Source organism: Taudactylus pleione, unplaced genomic scaffold (genome assembly GCF_031769625.1).
Source record: "Taudactylus pleione unplaced genomic scaffold, aTauple2 ptg000037l, whole genome shotgun sequence".
NCBI classification, from domain to species: domain Eukaryota; kingdom Metazoa; phylum Chordata; class Amphibia; order Anura; family Myobatrachidae; genus Taudactylus; species Taudactylus pleione.
This window is the reverse complement of record NW_028284439.1, coordinates 10,408,442-10,434,353: the sequence shown is the minus strand read 5'-3', so window position 1 is coordinate 10,434,353 and position 25,912 is coordinate 10,408,442. Positions and strand designations below refer to the sequence as shown.

General features: G+C 41.4%; 1 protein-coding gene across 1 annotated transcript in view; it reads left to right on the top strand.

Moving 5' to 3' along the window:
- Window positions 1–4,807: 4,807 nt before the first annotated feature.
- The window catches only part of SLC7A14 (solute carrier family 7 member 14), a 60,274-nt gene continuing 39,169 nt past the window's right edge, over window positions 4,808–25,912 (top strand). Inside the window, exons 1-2 of the mRNA XM_088452328.1 lie at window positions 4,808–5,111; window positions 24,141–24,377. Coding sequence (XP_088308454.1) covers window positions 4,808–5,111; window positions 24,141–24,377 — 541 coding nt within the window. The remainder of the gene's footprint in view (window positions 5,112–24,140; window positions 24,378–25,912) is intronic.

Here is a 25,912-nt window from a genome sequence, read left to right as displayed (position 1 = left end):
AATAGGATACGCTGGTAGAAGTCTAGATGGCGACAGGAAAATTAGCAGTTTGTGCGGTAGGGTCAGGTCAACCTTGACTGTGCGGATAATTCCTATGTTACCGATGTTTTCGCTGACTTGCAGATGCATGTCATGGGAAGTGGACGGCTTTATACAGTGGTGGGCATCTTGGTTTAGTGCTGCAGTTGCCGTGTAATTGCATTCATTAGCATATTTTCGCAGCGAGCGGGGTGTATGCGAACGCAGTTTTGCGAACCAACATGAATCAGTCCCTTAACTCAATGACACATTTTAAAAGATCCACAGGTGGAGATAACTATTTCTCTTGTGATTCTGTGAGGAGACCTGGAAAACATGCACTGTTCATGATCCTGACGTCAGTATTTGAGAACCTGTGGGGTATTTGGTCCCAAACACTGAAAAACAGACAATGGTTGTCCAGACAAATTGGTTAAATCAGTTTGATTTAAGCATTTTATCCAAACAATCGTTTTGTCCGTTTTCTGGCGTTTGGGAGCAAATGGTTAATTGTCATTTGCTTCCATACATTACCAGGTTATTGTTCCAACCAGACAGATTGGACAGATAAATCTTTAGGTGTGTACCGAGCTCTGCTCTAATGCCTTGAAGAAGGGACATAAGCGGCCCCCAGCTGTTGTAGAACTACATATCCCAGCATGCCCTGCCACAGTTTTGTTATTTGGTCATGCTAAAACTGTTGCAAGGCATGCTGGGATTTGTAGTTCAACAACAGCTGGAGGGCCGCTTATTGCCCACCCCTGATAGAGTTCCAACAAGAGATTATTCATTGTCTAAAATAATGACAAAACATAAGGACACAGGGCCTGATTCAGAGCCGCTCGTAAGCGGCCTCTCGTTTGCTACGAGCGATGTTTGCCCAACTGCGCATGCGTACGGATCGTTATACGCATGCGCGAACCAGTCAGTGCGGTCGAAATTCATGTGCTCGCAAAATAGCGAATGCCTGATAATTTGAGTGACAGAAAGAGGCGTATGTGGGTGGTAACAGGGGAAGGTGCTTGAAAACGGGGAGTGGAGATCAGAACGCAGGCGTGCTTAAAGGTCAAAGCGGGCGTTTTATGGGTGTGCATAATTAAAACAGCAGCGTCATTGACCACGTCACTGGGTTATTTTATAGCCAGAACTGCTCGCAAGATTGTGGTAGCAAAAAACAACCACAAGAATAGCGAGCAGTTCATACGCTGGTCGATGTACTCGATTAATCTAATAAATAGCGGATATGACGTAGGATGCGAGTGGCCAGGGGGCGTATTTTTCCAAGTTTTATTCGCTCGTTCAGACCTAGAGGCGTGAACAGACCGCAAAGAGCGAACGGTTCATTGGAATAGCCACCCCTATTTTCTGGACGAGCGAGCGCTAATTGCGTCCGGCTCTGAATCAGGCCACAATTTGTTAAAGTGTAACATTTCCTACCTGTGCTTGAGCCTGACACATGATGAAGTGACAAGTATGTTACTGCTGGTTTATAAATCCGGGAGTTTGCATTTTGTACCTAAAAATCCCTTTCCCAAACACAATACAAACACAACATTTACAGGAGAGATCTTACAAATGAAGACATATTTATTTACACACAAAGATTATAAGAAAGTAACTTTTTTTTTGTTATTCTATACCTAGGCAGATAGTGAACAGCAATTGTCCACCTTCCACCACCTTGCAGTTCTTCTATTACTTTGCTATACTATTACTTTACACTAACACATGTTCTCTATATATTATTTACTGTGAATGATATATATATATATTTATTTTTTTTACTTTCATTGGAGGTGTTTCTCTAGGTCTGATTGTGCACATGCTTATTCAGTCTGTATGAAGCATGTTGATTACCAGTATTTATTGATTATAGTACATTTTACATTTAAGGCCCGTATTCAATTTGAGGCGAAAAGCCGTAATCCGCAGAAAAGTTTCGCCGATTACGTCATTTCGCCAGGCGGAAAAGTATCGCCGTATTCAATTTGAAAGACTTTCCGCCTAGGCGGAAAGTCAATGCAATGTAATAGGCGGAAAAGTTTCGCCTATGAATAGCAGGCGGAAAAAAGTGCAGAATTGGGGTTTTGGGGTGCAATGTTGCGGGAACCCCCGTGCAGCCATCAGACAGTCCCCCAAGGGTAAACTGTGTCAAAAAATTTTAAAAAACACTTAAGAACACCCTAAAAAAATCAATTTGAATTTTGGGGTGAAAAAAAAAAATGTTGGAGGACAAAGTTAAAAACTAGCAAACTAGACTCTGGGGGGCCCCCAAGTATGCCCCAGGTATTTTTTTCATTGCAGGAACTTGCGGCAGGTGGATTTTTCATGATTTTTTTAACTTAACTTTAGCAACTTTAAAATATGCTGACCCCCATTTTCAAGTACCCCAAATTTGCTGGGATAAGTTATTTTCTGCAAAAAAAACCCTGAATACTATTCTGCATCACTTATACAAATACGCTATATAGCAGCTGTTGAGCCCGTTTAAAACCACCAAATACCTTCAGCAAGCAAAATCGGGGATAACCATAGCTAATCCCCATGTCAGAGCATCTTTTGGGGGGTGTCAGGCTGATTTCCCCAAATCTGACAGGACTTTCCGCTTGTTTAAGTTTCGCCAGGTCCCGTTTTTGCGTACTTTCAAATTGAATACGATAGTCCATACCTGCTACTTTGCCTTTTAAACAGCTGATGGGAAAGACCTGCTGATTACTGCATCCGTGAGACACAGAGTTCTGTGCAGTATAGAGACCACACCGCAAGTGGAGCCGTGAGTATTTACCGGGCCAGCAAAATTTTGGCCACACGGCTCCGTTCACCACAGCTGGGCTGATGCTGTGAGCAAGCCAGGTGACTCGATCAGTGATAAGTGGAACTCTAAGCCATCTCCCAACAGTCTCTTTGGATTTGTACTGTTTAATGCTATCACTGAGCTGCTAGAGTGAGCAATCGATGACTTACTATTAATTCAAAAGGAAAACCTTTATCTCCGGAATACTGGATTCCCATCATATCTTTCCTGTATCGGATCAATGACAAATGGAATTACAATCTAACCAGTAAGGAGTGGGTTCTATAAACTCCTTTAGGAATATATGTCTTTCCCGTCTAAAATTGGACTCTTTTATTGACCATCATCCTAATCGGCATTTAGCTGGGTTACTTTTTATTATTGATATATGTTTTACTGGCCATTTCTATGATTTATGTTGCCTTATGATTGATTGTGATTAAAATTGTTATTTTATATCTTATCAAAGAGATATACTTTTATTTAGTAGCACTCTCTCTATTTCATATTTATTTGTGTACTTATTGTTTTGTAGGGTGCTCCAAAACACCCTTCCTGCTTTATTAGCTGTTTTCATTAATTATTTATAGTGTGCACCTGATATATACTTTTCTTAGTATTTCTTTGTTTTATAAATGTTGTTTTTAACTTTCATATTGAAGATGTGCCCCTGCAAAAAAAAAATATATATCTTTGTGTATAAATTTGTAACCCCTTAAACTCTAGGGGAGCACCGCCAGACATACCAAAATATCTTTTCAAGATTGGTTTACCAGGATTTATCTAATGTGATCCTTAAATCATTGACCTTTCATATTTTTACTAATTATTATTACTGCACCTATACAGAGACACTCCACCCAAAATAGCTACAAATAAATGCATATAAAAGTAAATGATAGAAGAGCAGGTCACATGATTATTTACATAAGAAAGAGCCAATGAAATGTAAACTCAGGCTATTAAAAACTGGCATCAGGAAGTGGTGCTGTTGATGCCTTGAAAAAAATATTAGTAGTAAAACGCACATCCTAGTGTATGTCAAGTTAAGAGCTTGCTTTTCATTCTGCAGTGTATTATTTGAAACTGGAATCTGTAAGATGTACCTTTTTAAAAGTATAGGATGAGACCTGATCTTTGCTAGCTCTGAAGTGCTCCTACTGTACAGACAGCCCATGGAAAACTGGCCACACATCTTGACAAGGAATGCTCCCAATAGTCCTCCTCTTTTGCGCTGTTTCACGTAACTACTTGCACTCTGTTTAAATGTTTGGTCAGCAAACATTTTATTCTACCTTGCTTGCTCCATAAACAGTTCTTTGGTGGACATATAAGTGCACTTGCTCAAACCTAGGCCCTGGAATATAGCTATGTGTGCTGTCCCTTGGCTATTCTGCTAGTCATTAATGAAGCCCAGTGAGAGCAGACGACAGTGACAGCAGCAGAAGCAGAAATAATTCAGATAACAAGAATAAAGGAGACACTAAGCTTCTGTTAGCCAGCTTTGGACAAAGAAGGGGGAAACATTTACAATTCAGTTCACAAAAGCTGTTTTTAAATTATTCATATAATTCCCGCATGGCAACTCCCAAGAAAACATAAATGTCATTTATGTGAATACAGCTAATTGTACTTGTATTTTCTAAGAGATTGGAAGAAACATGAATCTTATATGTAGAATAAAATGTATTATTCTGTTTTGCTTCCTTATCAGTAATATTAAACCATAATGACATAATACTTATTTAGATTGTTTTGTCTTGTCTGACAGAATACATAATTATCACCTCTGATATAATCACACTATTATATGTACTGTCTTCCAGGTTGTTTAACTTCCAGAACCCTGAAGAACATATGTAATATCATGAGTTACCGCCTTGATTGAAAGAACCTGTAACATAACTAAGAGTTGATATAACTGAATGTTGGGAGAGTGTACAGCAAGCTGTGCTCAAGCTTTCTTCTCGCTTTTTGTTTTAAATCCCTTAAATCATGAGTGGTTTCCTTTCATATATGGACCCACGACGGATTCCGTGGAGAGCCACGTGGCATGCATTCACTTCAAGGGTTTTACGCACCAAGCCTGTGGAGTCCATGCTGGAAGGAACAGCAGGAACATCCGCCCATGGAACCAAATTGGCTCGGGTACTGACTACATTGGACCTTGTGTCTCTCGGTGTTGGCAGCTGTGTTGGCACCGGAATGTACGTTGTATCAGGACTTGTTGCTAAGGAAATGGCTGGACCAGGAGTTATTGTGTCCTTCATAATTGCAGCTGTGGCATCTATATTGTCAGGTGAGTCTATTTTCCCATAGCAGACACATATTTTTCATGCTTAATATGTTTCACTTGGAGAACGTCTTCATCTAGATAATGGGAGTCAGAACCAATAGCTTATGTAGAATAGGATTCTCTACAGATGGGCTCACATATGTCTTACTTCCTTGCGTGTTAAACAGCCCTTGAAGTCGCGCCATGCCGTGGCATGACTTGGTAAAGGAGAGCGTCTTTCATGCGACTTTTTATCTTCAAATGCGTGTTTTTGACAAAGTGATGCAAATAGGGCACACAAGCATAAGCATTCTGTGTGCGACTGCGGCAGTATCTGCATGCGAAATGCTACGTTACACTGTCACAGCCACGGACACTGTAACGTAACATTTCGCATGCAGATACACACGCAGTCGCACACAGAATATAGGCATGCTGAATATCATTTTAATCAGCAGAAACTGCTTGTGTGTCCTTTTTGCATGACTTTGTCAGTAAAATGCATTTAAAGGTAAAAAGTTGTATGAAAATACGCTCATCGTTAACCAGTCGCACGGCACTCACGCGTTATGTTTAACGTGACTTGTAGCGCATGGAGGTAAGATGTATGTGGACACATCTGTACCTGTTTCAGGGCTTTGGTGCATACATTTATGTCAATGGAATAAAACACTTTTATTTTTTAAAAATTTACCTTTTTTAAGGACACATAATGGGGCTCATTTAGTGGTCTTATCGCATTAATGATAAACGGTTTTGACAAACTCCTGCTTAGTAAATTTACATCTCTGTTTCTTTACCTAATCCACTGATACTTGTGCATCATCCTGGAGAGGTATCACACCTGCTTACATTGTGTTCAGTGGCAGGATAGTGTGTCTCTCCCTGCCGTCCACATGCTGCCAGAGCCTGATGGGAAGACGGCTCAGCCCCCTTCTACTCCACGATTCTAGATTGGCAGTTTTAAATTTAAATATCCTGTCCAAAGCTACCTTCAGGAGATCGACTCTGGTATCTGGCTGCTCTCAAGCGAAAAATCAGATTCAGAAGGTGGATAGCCAAACCCCAGAGGCAGCGACTCCTGGATCCCTCTGGCACTTTGCTTCCAGGTTATTCAAACTCAACAGACATCATTGCCGGCTGGAAGGGCCAGCCGGTGTTATTGCTCCATCCAGGGGGTCTTGCAGCCCCCCCACAGTGCTAACAATGATGTGGGGACCACTGACAAAACCAGCAGCAGCACTCAGATTTCCCCAGGCAGTGATCAGAGCAATCGATAGACCTAGAGGGCTCCAGATCCCCATAGAACACCAGGGATGCAATCCTTGCATAATGTAACTCTATTAGAGTCATTGCCACTGGACTTAGGGCCTGATTCAGCAGCATACTCAATTGCAAAAAAGTACGCAGATCGAGCGATTGTTAACCACTGCGCATGAACAGCATTGCTCATGCTCTGCGATTGCATGGCGATTACGGACGCACTAAGGAATCCATCGCAGAGAGAGTGACACAGGGGGTGCTGATGGGGGAGTTGTTGGAGAAACGCAGGAGTGTCCGTTTGAACGCCATTTCATGGGCGTGCATAAATTAACCACTGCGATTGCATACACAGCTTGTGTACTCACTGCGTGTGACGAGACTTGATGTTTCTGCGGCTGGTCAGACCTGGGGTAAATGTTGCGTGACGGGCCGATGTGCGTCGATGGTACCGATGTATACGCAGGTGTGCTAGGTAGTACGGATGTGAGAAAGCAGCAGTGGGCGTCTCCATGTGCCGGATGAGCAATGGCAGGCATTAGCATACTTTCACAGCTGTGTTCCGTGCGAATTCGCAAAAATGCATATGCAATAGCGGCCCTTACTGAATCAGGCCCTTGGTCTGGGTGATGCAGCACAAGACTGTAAAATACATTTTAAAACATTTGTATTACTTTTAGACACTAGTCCCAATGCAAAGCACCACGGAACTTACTCCTGCAGCATCATCCTGTAGAATACATTTTAATTAAATATATATAGTAATATTCACATTAGATGCTTAGCACCTGCACATCATGCAAATGGTGCCAGAGCATGGAGGATTAACCCATTTAGTGGTACATATTTGCCAAGTCTCCCTGATTGATCAATAACTGGTATTGGAGCATTACACCATGTGTAGTTTTCGTGGTGTGGTAAATATATCGGTAATATAGTGATTTAAAACACTAGCCTGCATGGTTATTTATATCACTATATTACCGATATATTTACCACACCACGAAAACTACATATTGTGTAGCGCTCCAATACCATTTATTGATCACCCTATATTACTTAAGAGACTGGACATCTCTTTTTGGAGCTGCTCCCATTAGGGTCATCTATACTTCATCGAGCGCAGGTTCCCCGCCAATACCACATAACCCTCCCTAATTGTCAGGGAGACTCCCTGAAATAGTAGTAATCTCCCTGACTCACTGAAGAGTCTAGTAATCTACCTGATTGCACCTTACCCTCATTATGTAAAAAAAAAACAGATACATACATTCAGATGGGATCATTAGTATCATTTTATTGGAGATAAGGCACAATGATCCCCAGCGCTAAAAGAGAAAATATAGCCACAGGCGCTTGGAAACAAGGACAATGTATTTAATAATATAATTGTATATATAAAACAATAAGGTTACCAATTATATAGAATAGATACTTCCCTGCTGCAGGTAAAAAACTGTTGCTAGCTAATTTAAATTACGCTATGGATGTATCTAATAAAATGTTATTATTGTTGTATTTGTGGCATAAATAATACATATACTAGAGAGTATGCAATAATAAGTAAAACAAATACTATTTTAATTTCAAATCCATATTACCAGAAGACCTACAACACAGCAATAGTAATATACATATAAAAAAACAAGGTAGCAATCAATAAATAACCAGGGGCGGGATGTAATAGAGATTGAGTCTGCCAAAGGTGCGGGATGCAGACTGATCTCGATTGTTTTTTTAAAGTTGCTGTCATTTACATTTAAAAAACAATCGAGATCAGTCTGCATCCCGCACCTTCGGCAGACTCGATCTCTATTATATTGTTTTAGTATATTATGGGCCTTTTTTGGGTAACATTGCAATACACATTAATATTATCACGTATTTATATAGCATTTGATGTTTCAGCAATCATTTGAACTTGGCATTCTATGATCCCCTCTTTCTTCTTGCAAATTTGTTAAAACATTATATGAGACAAGTAAAAATTGACAACAAAATTTCATATGCAAATTTCGAGACATGACGCTTTCTGTTGATTAAATTGTGTGTCATTCCTGCGTGATCGCTGTAAAGAATACATTCCTGTGCCAACTGCATATTAAGGGGTCATTATAATTAGGTACAAGTTGAGTCCTGCGAATTGTTCTCACGGGGACCTTGCAATTCAATTTTAAACTCGCATCGCTATTTCTGAGGACATTCACGTCTTATTGTGTGCACCCCCCCTCCCTTCCCCGAGCAGGTGAAAAGGTGGGAAAAATCTCTAAGGTAAATATGAGACATGGGGGCCTGACTCAGAGACGGATGGATTTGCAGAGCCGCACACTAGCGGCTGTACAATTCCATCCATCTCAGATGCAATTGCCGACGTCACAATGGTTGCTCCTGCGGAGACACAGACCCCCCAACATCGGAGATGTTTGTTAATCATCACACTAACGTACATCTCTGATTCAGGCCCATGGTGCAGAAGTTCTAGGTACACCCCTTTTAATGAATAATCATGCAATTGGAGGGGTTTAAATAGTATAATTTAGCCAATAAAGACATTTCAGTTTTCAGGTGAATTTCTCTAAAAAGCTCAATAATTTGTTAAATAATGTGGGACAGGTATGTGGAGGTGTAATGATGTGGGACAGGTATGTGGAGGTGTAAATAATGTGGGACAGTTATGTGGAGGTGTAAATAATGTGGGACAGGTATGTGGAGGTGTAAATAATGTGGGACAGGTATGTGGAGGTGTAAATAATGTGGGACAGGTATGTGGAGGTGTAATGATGTGGGACAGTTATGTGGAGGTGTAATGATGTAGGACAGTTATGTGGAGGTATAAATGATGTGGGACAGGTATGTGGAGGTATAAATTATGTGGGGCAGGTATGTGGAGGTATAAATGATGTAGGACAGGTATGTGGAGGTGTAAATAATGTGATACAGTTATGTGGATGTGTAATTAAATGTGACAGGTATGTGGAGGTGTAAATAATCTAGGACAGGTATGTGGAGGTATAAATGTTGTGAGACAGGTTTGTGGATGTGTAAATTATGTGGGACAGTTATGTGGAGGTGTAAATTATGTGGGACAGGTATGTGGAGGTGTAAATAATGTGGGACAGGTATGTGGAGGTGTAGTGATGTGGGACAGGTAAGTGGAGGTGTAGTGATGTGGGACAGGTATGTAGAGGTGTAATGATGTGAGACAGGTATGTGGAGGTGTAATGATGTGGGACAGGTATGTGGAGGTGTAATGATGTGGGACAGGTATGTGGAGGTGTAAATGATGTGAGACAGGTATGTGGAGGTGTAGTGATGTGGGACAGGTAAGTGGAGGTGTTATTTTAATGGGAGAAGGGTTTTTGAACTTGCAGATTAGAGGTAAAAGTGTTTATTCCAACTTTTAACAAATTTGCAAAACACACTGGAAATTATTATACAGACATTTTTTAAAAACACTTGCTTGCTATACATTTTCAGCCATTTATAAAAATTGCAGAAAAACAACCATTTTACACCTTTTTAAAACTTCCAGTGTTTTTCTTATGGCCCCTAACAGCCTTCTATATGGTCCTGCTATCTCAGTTGTCACTTTTTTGGGGTCCAGAATGGTTTCTCCACTTTTTCATGCACTTCTCCTAGGTAGCTTTTTGTAGAAAGTCGCACAAACCTTGCCGTGAGTACCGTGACTTGGCATCTCGTACTTCTCAGGTGTGCGTATTCACGCGATGTAAGCGAGTTTCATAAGAGAAACTCGCTTTCACAAACTCGCTCTTAATTGAATTGACCCCTAATTGTAATCTATTCTATGCAAGTTTTTCTACTTAAATAAAGTACAATGTTCAATTATATTTACTTTTACTAAGCCAAACAAGTCAGCTGTAAAGGCGCACATCCAGATGCTGACTAGGGAAGTACCGTACGATTACGACATCGTAATCGTACCGTCGTTCTCGTTCCTCTTCCCCTGCAGTGCCTACACTGAACGATCAGTCGGTCAGTGTAGGCACCCTCCATCATCCCCGAACATGGGCAATCTGTTGTTATCGGCAGATTGATCGGCATGTTCGGGCGATGCTTGATGTCGGAAACGACCAGTGGGTGCGCGCATCATTGGTCGTTTCCGATATTTGCATGCCCAATTTGTGCCCAATTAACGAGCGATTTAACGATAACGATGTTGTTGTCTTTCAATCGCTCTGTTTAATCGGGTAGTGTATATCCGTCTTAAGTGCAAATTTTTCACAGGAGGTGAACAAAGTTGGTTTAACAGAGGTTTTTTGAACTGGTGGCTGTTATAGTAGCTAAAATGTGGCACTATAGCTGTAACTAATATAGTATGGATTAAATAATAAGCACCCAACAGGGCTGCAGCTGCTATGGACCTGAATCTGTTGAAGCCCCATGTGTTTCCTAGTACACGGACATATGAAGATCGGAATCGGTATGTAATGCCGGCTGTCAGGATGCCTCCTGTCAATATACCGACAGCGGCATCCTGATGGTTGGTATCTCAACAGGGGTCAGGTAAGTATACTTACCCTCCCTCCTTCTCCCCCTAACACTCCCTTCTTGTAGCCTAACCCAAACCGTCCCCACCAGGCACCCTAACCCTACCCGTTAGTGCCTAAACTTAAGTCTTCACCCTTCGTGGCTAAACCTAACCATCCCTCCTTAGCGCCTAACCCTAAACTCCCCCCTAGGGTGCCTAACCCTAAGCCCCACCCCCCCAAAACCTAACCCTAACCTCGCTCCACTGCCTAAATCTAACACTGCCTCCCCGCCGCTGACAGCTAAGACGGCCTGGACTTACCTTTGTTCGGGCTGGCGTTTTCCTGGATTCCGGCGTCAGGATTAAAATAGGCGTCAGTATTTTGACACCTATCTTAAGTTTCATGTCGGGCTTCCTCTGTCGGGAATCAGACCGGCGGCATGCCGTCCGCTGGTCTGATAACTATATCCCATGATGTATTACAAAATTTTGCTTTGGACCCAAAAAAATTCTAATTATGTCCCTGATTCTGCTTTGAACTTAATAAGGCAAATAACATATGGGTGGGGGCATACATATGCACTTTATGGTATTTGGATGGCAGCTTTGCAAGAGGATAAGTTGTTAGACACATGCTAAATCTATAGGAGTCTGATACTTCTAGTTTTTTAATTAAAACTGATCCTGATGGTTTAATGTTCATCATAAAAAGTCCACTAGAGGTAAGTGTATCCTAATATACAATTCACTCAGTAAATGTGTCTATTAATACCAAAATTAAATATGAAATGGCTCGTCACTTCACGCATGAGCAGTCTTGATAAATATGGAAAAACCCTATCTCTAATGGAAACTGGGGTTTTCTCTGCTTTATAAGTAGACCAAATTGTCAGTACACATGAAAATTACTGTGGCACATTCAATGCTTAAAAAATTCCATTTATGACATGAAGCACATAAACAAAAGCTAGTCATGCTTACATGTCTATGAGATTATAACAGGTTTTAGACCACATTCCCATTTGCATTTTACTGTGGACAGGATGGTGCTGCCCCATCGCACTGAGGCACTGGGTTCAATTCCCACCAAGGCCCTATCTGTGTAGAGTTTGTATGTTATTCCCATGTTTGCCAGGGTTTCCTCCCACAATTTAAATACATCCTGGTAGTAGGTTAACTGGCTTTTGATGAAAATGAACCCTACCATGTGTGGGAGGGACCATAGATTGTAAACTCCTCTGGGGCTGCGACTTGTGCGAGTGACTAAATATTCCATGTAAAGTACTGTGGAATATATGTGTGTGCTATGTAAATGAATAAATTACTAGTGCATGATAGATCATCTCAGGCGTAAAGATGATGATGCATTTAAACTCGACAAATGTAAATGGAACATTTAAAAAAAAAACATGACACAAGGAAAGACACTGGTGGGTGTTATGACACTAGAAACATGAGGTTAGCCTGTAAACATATATTTGACAAACTTGAAATACACATTACAAAAAAAAAACAGTAGCCGGTACGAGGCCTTAGATTAGAATAAACTGGCATTTTGTAATTTCATCCTCTTCATTTGCATTCTCAATTTATACAGCTGCACGTTACTCTTGTGGAGGTGGAAAACTAATCTAGAATCTGAATTTTTAATGGAAGGCAAATGCAGATATTACATGTTACATCAGGCATTTAATAGCCCTGCATTTCTCAACCTGTTATATTTGCATTCCCAGGTAAGCCTTGACCAGGTTGAAGGGGTATTTGCACCTATTAATTTAAATTCAGAATTAGAGATTGATATATTAATAATCAATAAATATTGAACACAAATTAAGATAAATATTTTAAATGTATTGAATCACATTAAAAGGTTACTTGGTAAACATTCATTTTATGGAGCACTTAAGATAAATAGCTTTTTCTGTGTCTCCAGAGGTGCTGAGAGGGGGAGGAGAAAGTACAAAATACCTGGGCCACAGCCTGCAGGGAGGCATATCCATGCACCCGGGATAATATTGTCATGCCCCCTGCTGCCTCACTCAGTATACAAAATTTTGCCAACACACACTTGGTCACACCTCTAAGTACCAGGCCCGGAGGTCTCATGGCAGCCTTGGATGACTGTATGTCAATGCCTCCCATCTACCTATTGTGGTCCCAGAAAGCTCTGTTCTTGGCCCATGTCAGTTTTGCCTCTTCTCATGCTAAATGAATTCACTCATTTGGCCTCCAGTACTGCCTGTACATATTGCAGACATTTTCCACTTGTCTCTTGACCTCTCCCCTTATACCAACTTGTATGACCACCTGTCTCTCTGAAACTTCCCATGGATGTTCCAATGGTAGGTAAAGCTCCACATGTAGAAAACAGTGTTTACTTTCTTCCCTGCTTCCAGTAGCCACCTCTCTCCATATATCCCTCACGATCAACAACACAATTTTCTGACTCCTAAGCCCACTGCGTTGGTGTCAACCTTGATTCTGCCCTCTGCTTTACTCCCCGTATACAGTCTCTCATGCAGTCCTGTTACCTCCACCTTAAAAATATTAATCAATATGCCAGTATTCATTTATTCTATGATCCATATCGGTAAGCCATATTTTTATAATGGCATATAAGGATAGGCAAAGTCTGGTTAATTAGTGATCAGAGTTATTTACTGTAATCATTGCAGATGACTGACAGGGCCGGTGCAAGTTTTCTAGGCACCCTAGACAAAACTTCAACTCTCCCCCACATACAGAGTTGACTTTTTATGGTCAATTCAATTAGGAGTGAGTTTGTTTCATGAACTTGCATATATTACACAAATTATGTCATAGAGGCAACTGCAGGGCTCCCAGAAATATGCAAACAAAAGTATGGTGGTCAATGACATTGCACAGGTGCTTGTAAAGGGTGGGGTTTACACTGAGCTACAGAAAAATTTATGTAATTTTAACCCCTTACCATTAACACTTATTGATTTATCTTTACACAACTATACTTTACACTTCACTTTCACCTTTTTTCCATTTTTCGTGTGATGCCCTGGGGATAGTCCTTTGCTGGATTCTTTTGGGGTTCCCTGCGTCTCGGACGTGAACCCCATAATGTTAGGGACGCTGGTATAGAGGAGCCTTGACGTTGGCCCAGCGCTTATTCATATATTTGCAAATATATGTAAACCAATACCTCTGAATTTCTATTATCATGTAGGATTCAAGTATTTTTGTTGATTTTGCTGCAGTGTGCTGGAGGGAAAATCCCTTTTTTTCTGTAGCTCAGTGTAAACCCCACCCTTTACAAGCACCTGTGCAATGTCATTAAGTTGATGTGAGCGACCACCATACTTTTTGTTTGCAGTTTCGTGAGGCATGAAAAGAGCCAGCATTGGGAGGATGTGTTGGTCTGAATAGTGCCATTAGGAGGTTTCTGGGGTACCTTCTAGGTGAGTCTGCTCTCAGCTTATACATGTACTGCTATTATGCAGTACATTAATTTGTAATTATATGACCCAGAGTGGGTGCTACTATTAGGTAGCAACAATTATTTTGGGGTGAGCGTTTGGGCGTGGGGCCCCCGAGGTTGTTCTGGCTGGGCCTTTTTTCAGGGCATCACCACTTAATTCACATAGATATTTTTTATCACCTTTCTATTTGTTTGTATGTAATTTTAACCCCTTACCATTAACACTTATTGATTTATCTTTACACAACTATACTTTACACTTCACTTTCACCTTTTTTCCATTTTTGTGTGATGCCCTGGGGATAGTCCTTGGCTGGATTCTTTTGGGGTTCCCTGCGTCTCGGACGTGAACCCCATAATGTTAGGGACGCTGGTATAGAGGAGCCTTGACGTTGGCCCAGCGCTTATTCATATATTTGCAAATATATGTAAACCAGTACCTCTGAATTTCTATTATCATGTAGGATTCAAGTATTTTTGTTGATTTTGCTGCAGTGTGCTGGAGGGAAAATCCCTTTTTTTCTGTAGCTCCCAGAAATATGTCTGGGATATGGGCGTAGCATGTGGGGCTGAAATGCAGTATGTGAACAGGAAGGGCAGCACCCACTATGTTTAGTGTATGTTTTGGAGGCCAGGGGGAGGTGGGGTACTGTATGTCTTGGGGGCTGAGGGGGCAAGGCAGGTGATTATGTCCCTTGGGCTGGGGGCGCAGGTAGTGTATTTACCCTAGGGTTGGTGGTAGGGTGGGTAGTGAATGTCCCTTGGGCTGGGGTGGGAGTAGAGTGAGTAGTGTATGCCCATAGGGCCAGGGGAGCTAGGGTGTAGGGTTGGAAATTTATGTCACTGGGGCCGAGGGGTGGTAGGGTGGGCAGTGTATGTGCCGGGGACCATTGGGGTAACACGGGCAGTGTATGTCCCTGGGCTGGGTGGTACTGTATATCTAGGGGGCCGGGGGTAGGGTGGAGAGTGTATGTCCAACTACCATGTCAAAGATTCCCCATGGAGGACAATTCCCACTTGCCATGCTGCCCTCTGTAACTCACATCACCCCTAAAGTAATTCAGCAACTCCATTACAGGAGCATATGTAGATAACTTCTGGGGAAGGGTATGTTCTGGAGACTGGGGGGTAGGGTATGTTCCGGAGGCCAGGGGGGAAGAGCGAGTTACAGGTATGTACTGGAGATCGGAGGGTGGTTAGGGTGGGTACTATGTCTACTTCTCCTAGCTAATGGCACCCGGAAATGCCTACTAGCTGGAGCAGATGACAGCTATCAGTTTGCATTCCACAGTGGAACGCAAATCCCGGATGCGTGCAGCCGGCTCGGCAGACTTAGGAATCGGCCTGGATCGACAGGCAGTGTGAGCCAGCCTCACATGCAGTGTGAGCAGAGGGCAACGTGAATGGCCTAGCGGGAACATTCCTGCTTTGCTGGTGGCCCAATCTGCCCGTGGACCTCCACATACCTGTCCCACATCATTTATACCTCCACATAACTGTCCCACATCATTTACACCTCCACATACCTATCCAACTTCATTTACACCTCCTCATACCTTTCCCACATCATTTACACCACCACATACCTGTTCCACACTATTTACAGCTCCACATACCTGTCCTATGTCATTTACACCTCCACATACCTGTCCTACATCATTTACACCTCCACAGACCTATCCCACGTCATTTACACCTCCACATACCTGTCCCACATCATTTACACCTCCACATACCTGGCCCACATCATTACACCTCCATATACCTGTCCCACATTATTTACACCTCCACATACGTGTCCCACATCATTTACACCTCCACATACCTGTCCCACATCATTACACCTCCACATACCTGTCCCACATTATTTACACCTCCACATACCTGTCCCACATCATTACACCTCCACATACCTGTCCCACATTATTTACACCTCCACATACCTGTCCCACATTATTTACACCTCCACATACCTGTCCCACATCATTTATACCTCCACATACCTGCCCCACATCATTCTTAACTCCTCATACCTGTTCTATGTCATTTACACCTCCTCATACCTGTCCCACATCATTTACACCTCCACATACCTGTCCCACATCATTTACACCTCCTCATACCTGTCCCACATCATTTACACCTCCATATACCTGTCCCACATCATTTACACCTCCTCATACCTGTCACACATCATTACACCTCCACATACCTGTCCCACATTATTTACACCTCCACATACCTGTCCCACATCATTAATACCTCCACATACATGTCCCACATCATTCTTACCTCCTCATACCTGTTCTATGTCATTTACACCTCCATATACCTGTCCCACATCATTTACACTTCCACATACCTGTCCCACATCATTACACCTCCACATACCAGTCCCACATTATTTACACCTCCACATACCTGTCCCACATCATTTATACCTCCTCACAGGGCCGTAGCTAGGGTAGTGCGGCCGGTGCCATCGCACAGGGCACCACAGGTCAGGGGGCGCTGTTTGGGCCTGTCAAATTTCTGTTTATTATCATTCTTGCTTGTAGCTTCCTCTTCTTTTATCCCCAGCATCTCCTGGCCTCTCCTATCTCTTCCCTGGCCCTTCCCCATGAAGCCATGGCCCTTTTTTGGGTGCATTATGTCCCTTTGAAAAATGAGGGGGCGCCAATGCTCTTTCTGGCACAGGGCACCAAAATGTCTAGTTGCGGCTCTTCCTCCACATACATGTCCCACATCATTCTTACCTCCTCATACCTGTTCTATGTCATTTACACCTCCTCATACCTGTCCCACATCATTTACACCTCAACATACCTGCCCACATCATTTACACCTAATGATACCTGTCCCACATCATTTACACCTCCATATACCTGTCCCACATCATTTACACCTCCACATACCTGTCCCACATCATTTACACCTCCACATACCTGCCCACATCATTTACACCTCCTGATACCTGTCCCACATCATTTACACCTCCACATACCTGCCCACATCATTTACACCTCCTGATACCTGTCCCACATAATTTACACCTCCATATACCTGTCCCACATCATTTACACCTCCTCATACCTGTCCCACATCATTTACACCTCCACATACCTGCCCACATCATTTACACCTCCTGATACCTGTCCCACATCATTTACACCTCCATATACCTGTCCCACATAATTTACACCTCCTCATACCTGTCCCACATCATTTACACCTCCTCATACCTGTCCCACATAATTTACACATCCACATACCGGTCCCACATTATTTACACCTCCACATACCTGTCCCACATTATTTACACCTCCACATACCTGTCCCACATCATTTAACCCATTTTTTAGCTTTTAAACCCCTCTGAGTGTGTGATTATTTATGTACCAGAGGTTCTTTACTGTGTATTTTGCCTTAAAATAAAGATTTTCCATATGTCTTCACCAGCTCAATGAGGTGAACACAAAAAAACATGAATTTGCTCAGAAAAAGTGATGCAAGTTTGGAATTGAATAGAAAATGTAATTTGCCGTGCTAGTTTGCAGTGAGAATGGCTCGCAGGACTCAACTCTCAGTTAACTGTATTGACCTCTTTAAATATTTTTTTAATTAATAATAACATTGTGTATGCACAGACGTGACCTGGCTTTGCTGTCACACACATGTGCAGTGGAATTTAAACCTGGACTTGGACTTTTAGTTGCACTTTTGTAAAATAAAATGTAAAAAAAAAAATGTATAATCTACTGCATCTGTTATTTTAAATAAAAAAACACACTATATAAATAAAGTAGCTACCCCTGCTGTCAATATCCTAACTGCATATGGTAATTTAAAGGGGAATATAATATTTTCAAGGTTTTGACATTTTTCTCACCAAAATCTTTTTTGGGCTTAAAGAACCTCCAAAGCTGCTGAGCAATGTTCAGTTTCCCGGTGATATTGGCTGGGAGCTCAAAACAGCAACTTACTACATTGCCAGCCAGCGGTAGACCCTTTGGTGCATGCGCGACCAAGTCTTGGGCTTCCAGTTTTAAATACGTTAAAGATTATTTAATTATTATTAGTAGTAGTAGTAGTAATCCAAGTGATATGTCTGCAGTTTACATGTAGCTCAATTCATTTTCAGTTCCTTTCAGAGACATCCTTAATTTTAGTGTTACAGGGGTGTAGGGAGGGCGGTACCGGTGGACAGGCACATGGGATGTGAGAAAGTGGGGACAACCGTTAAGGAGTGAGACAGAAGATGAGTGAGGGTAAAACAGCTGGCTCACTGCAGGGAAGGGAAATAATGAGGCAATTTATTAAGAAAACAATTAGAAAAAGGGGAAAGAAGTTAAAACTACTAAGAACAGTATAAGCACAGATGATCTGTGGTGTGAAAATGGTGTGAAATCCAGGTTTCCACATCATTTTGGCCATGTAGAGTTTTTGGATTTAGTTGTTCTTGCAATAGGGCATGTTAGTGGGTACTATAAAATATAGAAAATAAGCTATGCTTTAATTTATGTTTTTAAAACATATATATAGAGAGCAGCACGCTTGCTAATTAGGGGTAACATTTCATGGTTATGCTCAGGGGGGTACCACTGATTTATTCTGTATAGCAAGCAGTATTCACTTAGCTGTATTTTAATAAGTTTAATAACCTGTATTGTTTAAGAAATTGAAACATTCTTACATGAAATTCACAACCACCGGAATTCTACCAATGAAACCTTATCTACATAACTGTGCCTCCAAGGACATACTGCATTGATAATGCCAGGAATTGCGTAGGAAGTTAAATACTAAGACATTTGTGATCGTATTCAACTTGTGTCATCACATCTGTTTCCAGGCAACCTCATGCACAATATAAATGTGGAAAATCCCAATTTGTGTCTGGCAACAACAGATTTAATGACTACACAAGAAGACATTACCACCAGTATTGATCTCACTGGGAGTGAGACTAATTACATTAAAGACCTGAATGATTTAGACCAGGTTTATGCTGTCTCTGGCTGCCAACTGCTGTGGAGCTACAAGTCCCAGCATGCCCTGACAGGATTTGTCTTACAGGACATTCTGTGACTTGCTGTTTTACAACAGCTGGAAAGAAATGACTTGTCTATCTCTTACCTAAATGATAAAAGTAAAAGTAAGCAGTCTCTTTAAGTCAGTGATAATACTTAAATTGAATAGCAAAGAGCTGTCATGTTTATCTTCACTTTCAAATGTTAGGACAAATACTACTGGAACAGTTTCATCATATTTACCCCCAAACTTCAAATTTATGCTGGAGGCAATAAGGACAGCTTGGTAGTTTTTTTCCATGTCTGCTGGTCCTGTGGCTCCTGCCCACTTCTAGGGGCATATCCAATTGGGTACGAGATTTTGCTCGCAAAAAATAAAGCGGATCTCGCAAACAATTTTGGATTTATTGTGGGTATGCCCGCTCCCTATACCCGCAGTATCCAATTTAATAAAAAAAACAATCGGGAGCAATTTTTTTTATAAAAAAATATACTCATGCAAACATTAAAAAAAAGGAAAACCAGCCTGCCCCCCCCTTTCCAAAGAAATAAAAGAATTGTTTTAAAAAAAACCCTTTTAGTTCAATTTACTACAAATAAAATAAATAAAAAGTAAGTTTGAGGTAATTTTAGTACAATAAAAAAAAAGATATAAAAAAAATTATAAAAGAAACTTTTTTTCATTTGGATTCAAATAGAAAAGAAAAAAAATAAGAGAAAAGTAATTTTGGGGTCATTTTAGGTCAATAAAAAATAAAATTAACAAAAACATAAGGCCATTTTTTTTTGTTTAAATAATTGCTTTAATTAAATTTGGGGTGCAATAATAAATGAAAAGGTTGATTTTGGGGTAGTTTGAAGCCATTATTTTGTTTTAACAACCAATAATGACATGTAATTAATTATTGGACTAATTAAGCTAATTGGAAACTTACAATTGCTTATTTAGTCATTAGGGGGTGTCTTAGGGGCTCTGAAGCAAGTCCCGACAATTTTTCCTAACAGCAATTATTTTAGGAAAAAGTAGACTTGCTCTGAAGGTACAGCAAGAAAAAAAATGCATTCATAAAAGAATTAAAAATCTCGCACCCAATTGTATACCAAAAATCTTGCATCTACAGGTAAAACCCTGCGGCACAAGGTTTTTGGGAAAATGCACTCCCAGTTGGATTTGCCCCCTAGTGTCTCTCTGACCTCCCACTTGACGGGGCTGACTGTTCACTTTGCCTTTGCCACTTTCCTACTGTGCGCACCAATACCTCAGGTGGATAAGCATACTGATAAACTTATCATGCATCTATATTGTGATGCTAAACTACAATTGGCATGTAACTGGAAAAATGTTAATACAATAAAGAAAAAGTGGAAATTCACAGTGCGCAATAGACAGCAGCCTATGTACAAAAAGAAAAAGAGCGCCAACAATTGATAGACTGGTGTCAATGAAAACGATCCCTAAGGGGATTGAAATGCGTTGGTGGGGGGCCCCTTGCTGTTTGGGAACATAGATCTTATATAGAAGGAAGGAGTACCAGCTTGCAGTGTTTGGGATCCCGATGCTATTAATCTTCTGCCTTCTGCAACCCCATCATATATAACTTCCTCTGGTGTGGTTAAGATGTAGTCACTACTTCTGCTGACATATAGAATTATTAAGAACTATTTGTTGTTGTTGTAATAACAGCACTACACCATGTGCATTTCTTTTTTTTTCTCTAATGTGTGGTATTTGAATCACCTGTGAAAAGAGATTATAAGGAAAGTATTTTTTTGTTTGTTTTATACAGAGTGTTGTTATACCAAAAGTCTTATTCCTCTAAAATGTTAAGCCTTCCTTGCTCTTCTAGGTAATCGGTGGTATTCAATGGTGTGTGGTTTATATGAAATATAGAGCATATTACCAACTTACAAAATAACACACTACAAAAATATCATAAAGTCTGGGACTCTTGGTACATCCTTTGTAAAGTTCCAGTTCCTGGCTCTATGTAACCAAAATACTTCTCATAGGCCTACTCATTCAGACATTGGGGCTGATAGCTTATGGCACTGGCCACACCCATACAGCACTGGTAACAGTTCCTCCCCTTTGTATAGGCCCTTGAACATTTTAATCCAGAGGCCCATGTGACCTTTAATCCGGCTTTGTCCTCTCCTATCTCCTTTTTTCATCTCATCAACCCCTTCCTCCACCCTCATTATATGTATCCTGCACATTGTTCTGCTATTATTTCCCATTATTGCTACTGTTTTAATAAAACCAACCCTACTGTCTGATCGGTATGCAGTCGCGATGCTGACGGTCTAAATGCCGACCATCGGCATCCCGACTGTCTAATCCCGGCAGGGGTCTAATGACAGGAGTCAAAATTCCGATGCCTGTCATTTTACCTACGCCGGGAGCCCGACGCCCGGCATCCCGATCAAAGGTAAGCCAGGCGCAGACAGCCGCGGGTGGGGAGGGTTAGGTTAGGGGCTCCCGGGGGGGACTTAGGGTTAGGCACCCCCCGGGAGACTTAGGTTTAGGCTGCGGGGAAGGAGGGGGGTTAGGTTTAGGCAATTACAGGGGGGGTTAGGCACCCCTAAGGGAGGGTTAGGGGGGGTTGTTGGTTAGTTAGTACTTACCTTAGCTGCTGTCGATATCTTCACTGGTGCCAGTCTTCCGTGGGTTCGGCGGTATTTCATACCAATCCCATCTGATCACCACTGTGCACTTGTGATTTACAGTATATTTGATTCCCTTATTTTTGTTACTGTATGATGAATATGTTATCATTCGATCTGTATTTCACTGTTATGAATGTTGCTTATTGTATATTTTGTAACCGTTCGTGTTGTTTCTTCCCCCTCCCCACTGTTTCCCACATAACTCTTAAATAAAACATAATTAAAAAAAAATTTAGGATAATACAAAAATCAGTTTTACCAAAAAGTTTAAAAAATATATGAAGGACATCTAGGAAAATTGGTAGCAATTGTGCACATATCACTGCACCAAAAAGTGCTACTATTCATAGCAACCAAATAGATATTTAAATGTATTTCCTACAAATAAAAATACAGAGCTGGACTGGTGGGTACAGATTACTGCAGTGTTGTGCAATTACCAGTGCTCTGTACTTCACATCGCACCTCTGATGCAGACAACCAGGAGATGAGATACAGCATAAATCAACAATGATTAGGAGTTACATAAACCATCTCTATCTGTGGCTGTTACAGCGACATTACTGCTAATGAGAAGTAGAATTGTCATAATTCCCTATTATATTATTAAATATAATCATGATATGAATTTTGTCATTATCATTAACCCTTATTGCCTTATAAGTATCATATATTGGAGCTTTCAGCTTAAATTAAACTAGGGTGGGTCAATAAATTACACCATGTTGGGAAAAGCAGCTGTTTATCAAGTTGATTGCAATCACTGGATGACCCTCGGCTGACGTACAAGGAAAATTAAAGACATTGCATATGCTGTGCACAAATTTACAGCAACATCATTTATTACATGCCAAGATCACTCTTCTTCCGCACACAGATTAATTTCATTCTAGGCCCTACTGCCAAGATCCAAATTAGAAAATGAAGACGAGTGACTCCATACGGAGACTTTGTGGTTTGCATTCATTTCTGTAACACAATAAACCCTAATTGCCAGCAACATAGTTATTGCATGTTAGCCTGCGAAAGCTCAGGTCTTGTTTTCAGGACAGAACTGGTAGAAAATCAAGATTAATGTGGTTTATAGTTTTCTCTTCTCATTAGCAAATTGTTTTAGGGGTTCTTAACATGCACAATAATGCAAATATCATCTGTTCTTAAGGTATTATTTTGATTGTGCCATGCAAAGAAAAATCTAATTGAATTTTGCAAATGAAAAAATATTTTTCAGTACTGTTATGATATTGGCCCTGATTCAGAGCCGGACGCTCTGACCAGAGCGCTCGCTCTGAATCAGGGCCCACCTCCGTAATTATGGAGTGTCCTCCTGGACGCTCATATAGCTGTGGGTCACCACCTACAGCCTATACGAGCGTGCAGGATGATGGTCGCGATGGTCTTGACCATCGCGACCATCGCCAGTGTGAGCAGAAGCCTGCGGTTGAGTTTCTCAACCGCAAGGCCAGGAGTGATTTTTGCTCTATCAGAGCCAAAATCACTCCCACTGACATCACTAGTGATGTCAGTGGGGTCGGCTTCTGACGGTAGGCGTTCCCTTGGGAACGCCTACGTCTGGCAGGCACGCCCCCGGCACGCCCACCAAAGGGGGCGTGCTGTCAATCAACATCGACAGCACGCCCCCTTTGATCAGACACTACGAGCGAAGGAAAGTCCTTCGCTCGTAGTGTCTAGCGCATGCGTACGACGGAGCTCCCTCCGTCGTGCGCATGCGCAGTGCACACCATCGACCCACTTGCGAGCGGACAGCCGCTCGTGAGTGGGTCTGAATCAGGCCCATTGTCCCTTATGTTTGCTGTAGTTAGTAGTGCTTTCTAATAGCACTAACACATCACTGTTGCCAAATATGTATAAATGACGGTAGTAACAGTGACACCTGCAGACTATAAAAAGGTACAGCACCCTATAAAATAAATTGGTCAAGTTTTGATTATAATCTTTCAATAATTTATCACTAAGCAATAAAAGTAATAATAGTAATATATATGTAATATTGCTCTTTATTACTATGTAATGACTGTAAGATTAAGGGTAAGTTAAAAGTCTTTTTTAGTACCATTTTATATAAATGTAAACATTTTACTTATTATGTTTTAAGTTTGTGGTTTAATCTATAATTCTCTATGTTTTCTACACAGGTGTGTGCTATGCTGAATTTGGAGTGCGTGTCCCTAAAACCACAGGATCTGCCTACACATACAGTTATGTCACTGTTGGTGAATTTGTGGCGTTCTTCATTGGATGGAATTTAATCCTAGAGTATCTTATTGGTACAGCGGCAGGAGCAAGCGCCCTTAGTAGCATGTTCGATTCCCTTGCAAATCACACCATCAGCCACTGGATGATTGAGAGCGTGGGGACTTTAAATGGATTGGGTAATTTGTTATCTACTGTACAAATGCATTTGTATATGATCAAGAAACTTGAATAATATTTACACTAAATGTTGTATTTATTAGCATCACTTTTAAACATAGTTTTTTTTTCCACAGGTTACATATTATTTGTTGCTTATGTCTGCTTGGAATGGAAATCATTTTCACCTTATTTTCCTGTAAATATACGTTTCAAGGACACAATCATTAAGCTATAAGTACTAGCTACCATATTGCTTTCTTGACCAAAATTAAATTAAACATATTTAGACTTCAATATCGGCAAGCAGAACATAACAGAAGATTTTGATCCAATACTAGTGTGTGTGTGTTTGTGTGCGTATATCAGTGACGTGCGGTGAGGTCAATGGCTGGGGGGGCACACATGGAGATGGTGATGGGAGCCTGTCTCACCTCTACTCACTGTAACTCTCTCCTCACTACACTAAGCTTCAGGGGGGGATTCAATTGTTTTATCACAGTGTTTTTTCCCGTGATAAACGTGTTTAGTTGTGATAAAATTTAGTCGCTATTCAATTGAACATTTTTTGGTCGTGATAATTGTGATTTATCACGCCTAAATTTCAGCCGATTATTATTATTATTATCATTTATTTATATGGCACCACAAGTGTTCTGCAGCGCCTTACAAAGTACATAGGCAAATAGGTTGACTTACAGTACCATACAATACAGGATATGGATAATATACATTGCTACATTCGCGACCATAACACCCAGATAAGCAACAATGCAAAGCAACCAAGTGTTAGGTGCCCTAGTGGGGAGTAAGAAGTAGATGAAAGTAGAGTTAGGAGAAGCACAAGAGGGTAGAGGGCCCTGCTCATAGGAGCTTACATTATAAAGGGGAAGGGCAGACAAACAGGGATGACACAGATGGGGTAGGCAGGTAGGAAGGAGTATGTAGCAGCAAGTTAAGATGAGAGCCTATCTGTAACATGGCCAGGGCTATTCATTTGTTGTAAGTTAGGCGTGATAAAAAATATTGGTCGACCTATTTTTCACTTTATCTCCTGTCAGTTCTCACCACCCCTAGAGGGTGTTAGTCTTGAATAAAAAGTATGTGAATATTAGAATTTTATTACTAAGCAAGGGACAGTTTGCAAACTAGTTGTCGCTATCAGCTGCAGCAGCCGTGAGCAGTCTTGCACTGAAACACAGCACAAGCTGTGTGCTGAGCTGCTTTGAGGGAGGGGGGCGATGCCGGACCCGGGCCCTACCGGGCCCCTCTAGCAAGCCTGGGCCCAGGTAAACTGTACCCGCTCCCCCCCCTCTCGGCACCCATGGATTCACTTGTAAAGTGGCAAGTAGTTTACAAGCTGTCCCTTGCTCCCAGAATGAGACCTCACAGACAGGGAGAGACCTTAGACTGCAGAGTGGAGCCAAAGAAGTAATCCATCCCTGCGGTGGTACAGATTGTTTTAAACAGGTTTTCTGCAGATAGAGCGACCCTGTATCCCTATTGGACACACCACCGGGCAGTCCCCCCCCCACCCACCCCCACCAATGGCACC